General features: G+C 42.9%; 1 protein-coding gene across 2 annotated transcripts in view; it reads right to left on the reverse strand.

The window, feature by feature from the left end:
- The window catches only part of LOC115354874 (chemokine-like protein TAFA-5), a 134,266-nt gene extending 127,778 nt beyond the window's left edge, over nt 1-6,488 (reverse strand). For both annotated transcript variants that reach the window (XM_030045368.1, XM_030045367.1), the window contains exon 1: nt 6,084-6,488. In XM_030045368.1, coding sequence (XP_029901228.1) covers nt 6,084-6,294 — 211 coding nt within the window. In that variant the 5' untranslated portion in view covers nt 6,295-6,488. The remainder of the gene's footprint in view (nt 1-6,083) is intronic.
- Between the last annotated feature and the right edge of the window lie 849 nt (nt 6,489-7,337).

Genomic DNA, 7,337 nt, shown 5'->3' on the forward strand with positions numbered 1-7,337 from the left:
TGTGTGTGTGTGTGTGTGTGTGAGAGAGAGAGAGAGAGAGCATACAAGAGAGTGAGTTTGTGTGCATGCAGGCATCTGCAGCTTGTGTGCATGGCTGTATGTGCGTGCGCGGCTGCATCAGTGACTATGCCTGAGCGTGTGTGTGTGTTTTGAGGTGAGATGCCTTGGTTATCAGGGCGCGTCACACCGTCTTTTCTCCATGAATGCCCCCAGGCTGTGGGTTTCTCTAACAGTCCACAATGAAGCTGCCAGGTCGTTGATTCAGCCAGAGAACAACAGGCAGTCATAAACAAACAAGGAGGGGAAAACACAAGAGACCACGTTGAGAGACAGTGATCTGAGAGGCATGGCTTTGCAGTAGAGAGCAAGTATGTGGTGGCAGTGTAGTATGTGTGCACGCATGCATGAATTTTCATATATACACGCATTTATGTCCAACCTTTCAACATACTTGCAGTTCATATAGCTGTATGTGTGTATAGCCAATGTGCAAATGCATACAAGTAGGACCCTCTGCGTTTTTCTCTGTCTGTTTAGATGCAATGGCTATTGTGTGCCTGTGTCTGTGCACCTGTCTGGCCCATCTGCCTTCCTCAGTGTTATGTGCATTTATGTCTTCTATTGTGCACATTTGCCCTTGTGCGCTTCTATAAGTCTGTGCTTTCAGTATGTGTGAATGTGTGTGTGTGTTTGTGTGTGTGTATGTGTGTGTGTGTGCTTGCGCTGATGCTGTGGATGTATTCGTGAGCAGAACAGTGGATTGCATTAGAGGCAGGTATGAATCAGCAGTCACTAGATTTGACGGTGAAGGTTGGTACAAGGAAGGAGATGTACAAGAGCTCTCTTTCTCTGGCCTTCTCTCTCTCTCTCTCTCTCTCTCTCTCTCTCTCTCTCTCTCTGCCTTCCTTCTCTGTTTCTCTTTCACTCACTCTTTTCTCCTGCCTCCCTCTCTCCTCCTGTTTTTCTCTCCCTCTCCCTCTCCCTCCCTGTCCCCCATTCTATCTCTCTTTATCTCTCTCTCTGTTTGCGGTTGAGAACAGGACCACAGTCATGCTACATTCCTTAGCTATCCTGGGCTAAGATTAGCATACTGATTAGCTAGCCTTGTGGCTCCATCATCCCCTTCCTCTGAGCTCGCAGGCGTACAGCCTCATGAATACATAATAGCACCGTTGGCAAACAAATGCATGTCAGAGAGTTTCCAGAGGAGGGAGCTAGTGCACAGAAAACAATACATTCTTTTTGTAACAGTAAACATAATCAGAGGGTATTGAAAGACTCTTGAGTGATTAGGATTTTTTTTTTTTTTTTTTTTTTTTTCAGAAGCGCACCGGCACTGGCTTGCAGTATGAGGAGTAAAATCAGAGTGCATTGTCATTCCTCTCACTCGTTTCGCTCTCTCTCCCTGCCCTCGTTCCCTTTCTTCTTTACTGTTTTTCTCCACTCTCTTTTCCCCCTACTCACTCCACCTCTCCCCATTTTGTTTTCTCCGTCTCTTCCCTGTCATCCCTCCTTTCCTCCCCCAGCAATGATTTTCTTTTTTTTTACCCTCTCTTTCAGTCATCTCCCCCCGTCACTGCCCTCCCCTGTGTTTCAGTCATGCTTTCCGTCTCCCCTTCTTCCCTCCCTCCATCTCCCTCTCCTCTGTGGCTCATCCTTTTATCCTCCCATTCCTCCTTTTCAGCATCTAAGTCCCTTTCTCTGTCTGCCTCCTCCCCCCTGCTCCGTTCTATCTCTCCCTTGCTCCTGCGCTATTTTCCCTCGGTCCCTCCACCTCTCCCTCTTCTCAGCAAGGCATTAGCAAGGATATCAGACCCCCTCCTGCTTTTGCCTAAATGCCTCTGTTTCTCTCCTTTCTTTGACTCCTTCCACCACCTTTCTCTAGCTCTCTCTTCTTCCATCTCTCCCTCTCAACGGGGCATGAGTGAAGACGGCAAATCGTGTGAAGTTGGATGTTGATTCTAGGTGACAGGCACCATATGAGTCACAGCCATAATCACAGAGCTCCCTCCAATTCCCCCTTTTGGCTGCACAACACAGCAGCACTGCTCAGCAAATTGGCCCTCAGTACAAACAACATTTACTCACAACATGCATGTAAATGTCTACAATATGAATAAGTGTTTTTGTTTGTTTTCACTGACTCTTCAGGAAAAGCAATCATTCAGGCTAGTGAAAAAATCTGATTTCATTAAACTGCTGAAACACATCAGTGCCCATATAGTGCACATGAAAGGTACATGAACTGTGAGGTAAAGGACAAAAAATGACCAGTGTGCATGCACAAACTGATGCCCTGAATATTTTCAGAATTGAAGCAATTGCACAAACAACCTCAACCAGGGCCTCTAACAAAACTGCTAAGACCTTGCTGACCTTCATTGCTCATTTCAGATAAAAGGGGGCGGAGAAAACAAAAGAGGCTGACAAATCAATATCAAGCTTGAGGTAAGCTGTGAGTAGTCTCACGAGGCGTGACTAATCAGACCCTGCATGGCCAAGGAACAACATAGTGCCAAAAAAAAAAAAAAAAAAATCACATAATCATTTAATAATAAATTACATAAAGAAAGTGCAGCAAAATGCAATTGCAGTTTTGAGAAAGAACACTGAAGCAAAGAACATTGCCATTTTGATTTCAGTTCAGCTCAGTTCAATGAGCTTTACTCACACCAAGTACAATTCAGTATATATTCCCAAAGATTTTACTGTATGTGACCAGCACAGGCATATGAGAAAATGGCAAAAATGGCCATGTGGAGCCAGATTTTCCACAATGCACTGAAAATGTCCAGCACATTAAATTGTACATATTATATTTTGTATGCTTTTATGCACATATAAATTATTGGGTCAATTTCTGGCCTATTTTTAGTCTGATAAATGTTAGCACTGAAAAGCATATAAGACACATAAGAGACTGTTTCTTCTATCGTCACACAAAAAGAAAAGAAGAGGAGAGGATGGGAGGGAATGAGGTGAGAGGACAAGAGAGGCAATGAGAGAAGACCACTGAAAACTGCTGAGAGAGCAGAGACCTCAGTCATTGGGTGAGTCAGAATAATTTGACATTCACCGGTCAACTCAGACAGTCAAACCTTCACCACAGAAACAATCTGGGTCAAAGCACTGCCCAAAGAGACAGCACCAACAGGGGCAAGAGAATCAGAAAGAGAAAGAGAGGGAGAGACAGGAGGTGGGATAGTCTGAGAGAATAATACTTTGAGGAAAAAGCAGAATGAGAGAGAAAGAGAATGAGCTAAAAGGGGGAGGCAGGTAGAACTACAGGCAGAAGCAGAGAAAAAGGGAATTCAAGAACAATAAGAAGAGACAAGGGGGAATGGACAGGACAGCTGACCGGGATGTGGATGGGCATAATAGAAAAGTCGAGTGTCACAAAAAATGAGAGGGGAGGGTAAGGCAGGAAAGATAAAGCAAAGATAAAAGAGGAAGATGATAGGAGAGGAAGGTCAGGAAACATCGGCTGAAATAGGAAAGATGAAAAAAGCAGCTGAAGGAGAGACAGAGGTGAAATGTATTGAGTCGAAGGTTCAGATGATTGGAGATTTCTCAGCCAAAAGGAGCACAGGCCAAGACAAAAGAGGAGTGCCATAAAAGGGCAAGCAGAGGAGAAACGGGCACCAAGAAGGCTCCAGGGGCTCTAGCATACATAAGGCAAATAGTAAAGAATAGGCAAAGATATGCAAGACTTGAAGACATTTTCAGTTGTTCCTTTGTACTGATTCAGCACTGGTGAACAGCCCCAGCGAAAATATTAACTGCTTGAGAAAATGTGGAATCAAAATAAACAGCATAATTTATCTCACCAACACCCACCACCAAAACAATACTGTGCTTAGAATTGGCATTTTTCCCATTGCATCTCATGATAAAAGACGATTTGCATGTATATACAATGTGCAATCTAAGGCATCACGTTCTAGCTAACCCAAACTAAAATAAATTTCAGTTTCACAGCCAAAACCGGGGCTAAAACAAGAATTAGTGTTGATCCACATTCAAGTAATCCCAAGTAATCATACGAGCCCTTCAGACTAGATGTGAACAATACTTAAAAGAGCACTGCAAAACACAGCCATCTCAATAAGTCATTTAGTCTCATATTAGGTGTTTAAATCATTTTTTCTTCTTTGTTTCTTTGGCTTTGTTTTCCTTTTTTCTTGACAGAAGTTCAAAAAAATCTGCCAGTGGGATGAGATAATCCCACTTTTTCCAATGCAGTTTCCCTTCTTTCAGGATTTTAAATTGATTAGCATTGGGAACAAGTGGGATTATCTCATCCCACTGACAGATTTTCTCACTTGTTTTAAGGAAAACAAGATTTTACGACTGAATTTGAGGCTAAATTACTTGCTAACATAGACATTTTGCAGTTAGAGTTATAAAAGAGAAATACAAGATTTCAAATGATCACTGTCACTTCTATTAAGTTCCACGAAAGGTGACGGCGGGGGTGGATAAGGGGGTGGATAAAGGGTTTGACGTCCCTGGGGAGCCTGAGGACTGCTGACTGAAACAAACATCCAAGCACCATTGATTGGAGACAAGCAGAAGATCAATCAACACGGCCAAAGGCACCATAAAAGAAGAAAGAGACCTCCTGTCCAGAACATTTTCTCATATGAACTAAACCCCCCATTGATTAACCTGGCCCTGCGTAATTACAAAGCAAACCCAATCCTCTAGTCATTGTCTCTGGAAAACAACAGGAAAAGAAAGAGGATAAAACAAAAAGTGGAAGCAATGAGTGTCACTTCACTCAAGTTGGGGCCATTTTGTCGACTACGAGGAAATTTCTGGAAAGAAAAAATGATCATGTAATGAATCTGTTAATTTCTCTACAACACCAGCATAGCTAATGTGCCCCAAGACAAGGGGATGATTATATTAGTCATTAGCTCAACGGCTAATGAAATAGCTCAGTTTTTAATGGGCTTATCATGGCTAATGCACATAGCCTCAGTTTTCACACATAGCAGACTGGAGCTCAGAGTGCCAGCTGGATTTCTCCTTACAAATGACTCAATGTAGTTTGAGAGAAAGAGAGTGAAAGAGATAGACAGAGAGGAAACGAATGAGACTGCTAGGAAACACGAAATAAAGACGTCTTTGGCCAGAGACTGGCCTGAGTGTGTGAGTGAGTGTGCGAGTGTTTGTATGCGTGTGAACATATTTGCCTAATAAGCATATCCTCAGGCAATAGTTGTGTTTCAGCCAGGAGTGAGGCATACTGTTTGGCCAACTAGAAGGGCTTATTCATAAGAAAAAAGTCTGTTATTCACATGTTTCCTCTGAGTTCGTCATTGGCTCCATTTTCTAGAACAAATGTTTAGTAGTAAAGTCCAGCGGCAAGAAGAAAGACGCATGACTGTCTGACCCTGGTAAGATAGTCGTGACAATAACACAGCCCTCAGGAGTGTGTGTGTGTGTGTGTGTGTGAGAGAGAGAGAGAGGGAGAGAGAGAGAGAGAGAGAGAGAGAGAGAGAGAGAGAGAGAGAGAAGGGGGAGGAGAGAGAAATGCCTTTCACAGAATATTGCTATGTCGTTTTCTTTCTTTCTTTTTTTTTTTTTTTTTTAACTGCATGGTCAAAAGGAGTCACAAGACACTCACAAGACACTCTGAATGTCAGGACTGTGTTACCCTGAAGTTCATTCTCCATTTCCCATGCAAAGTCCTTCCGCCATATATCTTATCATTGGAAATAAACCAAAATACATTTCCATTTTTCCCTATTTCTCTATCTGTCCTGTGGTTTTGTATGTGAGTGAGTGAGTGAGTGACAGAATACAATATTGAACAGTGTGCGTGAGTGCGCGCGCGCTCTGTGCGTGCGTGCCCTATTGCGGGTGGGACAAGTGTTTTCCAATAAATGTAACGGAAAAAATGACACGTCGACAACTGCTGAGATCAATAGACGACAAGCGATTTCCGATACAGCACTCGTCGCATAATTTTAATGTCAAGGCAACCCCACATGACACGGTCACCCACTGCGCACTCGTCTATGGCTGAAATGCTCCACATACCGATATGTGTGGTCAAAATGTGCGCTGGGACTTACCGCAGTAGAGAACGAGCAGAGCTGTCAGAAGCACCACAGCCCAGAAAGTTGACGACATCCTCGGCCAACGACTGGCATCTTTGCGCCTTGCCAACCTTGACACCGAAGCCATTGAACAACCAGAGTATCTCCTTTTTGAAGCAACAAAAAATAAAAAGGATAACAATTTTACAATCCAGCTCGCTCTCTCACAATGCGCCTTTCCCCGCATTTAATCCCCAGAAAAGACATGTTAAGCTCGAGCAACTGATGGAAAATCAAATAACGGTTTGCTCCTTAGGTGGTCGGGTTGCCGGTGCGCAAAAGAAAAGGTCACATCTTCTTTGGGATTTCCAGTTGGGAAATAACGCAAGGTTTTTACTCAGATATACAAGTTGATAAATGTCCGCTCCAAAAGAGTGCAAGTCTATCAGTTTCCGTCCTATATTTCAATATAGGGGAGAGTGGGTGCACTGGTGCTTGAAGATTGCGATGAGTTGATGCTCAAAGTGTTCAATCATTTATACCGCAGCGTCGTAAAACCTCCTTTCACCTGTGGTAGGTTCCTCGATTCTCTCCAACCTCACCAAACGCGTCAGTATAGCCCCGAGATTGGATTGAAAAAAAAAAAAAAAAATTAACGAGGTCGTATAAAATCCGCTGAATGAATGATTGGAAAAATGAATGAGGGTTGGTCATATAAAACAAAGTCCTTTAAGATCACGGGTTGTGCAGAAAGTAGCGTAGATGAAGATCACCGCATGCTTGCAGAAGGAGACGAAAGAGAGAAAGGAAAGGGAGAGACACAGAGACTGTGGGAGAGAAGAGGGAGAGGAGAAGTGCGCGCTGTGCGTCTCCAAGTGATTTTAGCCAAAGTGAAACATTCAATTAATCGATATTACGTCAACAATAAGCCACTTGAGGTCGTGCTTTACGGCGAAACCATGACCTAAAACCCACTTAACATTCTGAAACCATGCTAAATCACGGCCATGAGTCGGTTATTGCTTTTATAAAACGGCCGGAACACGCCATTGTAAAACGAACTAACGTGTTCGATAAACCTTTATTTTTAAATCAATAATGATTAAATGTTATATTCCGACTAGCAAAATAGCCAGTTGCTAAACACAGGGGCCACTAAGAGACACATAAGGGCTAATATGAATAATTACTTTTGGTTTGCTCCTTAATATTCAAATTCACTGTTGTGCAATTCAAAAGTGCGAAGATGTTATTTTAGCAATGGCTTACTGAAAATGAAAAAAAAAAAAA

This window comes from Myripristis murdjan, chromosome 23 (assembly GCF_902150065.1).
Source record: "Myripristis murdjan chromosome 23, fMyrMur1.1, whole genome shotgun sequence".
Lineage (NCBI taxonomy): Eukaryota > Metazoa > Chordata > Actinopteri > Holocentriformes > Holocentridae > Myripristis > Myripristis murdjan.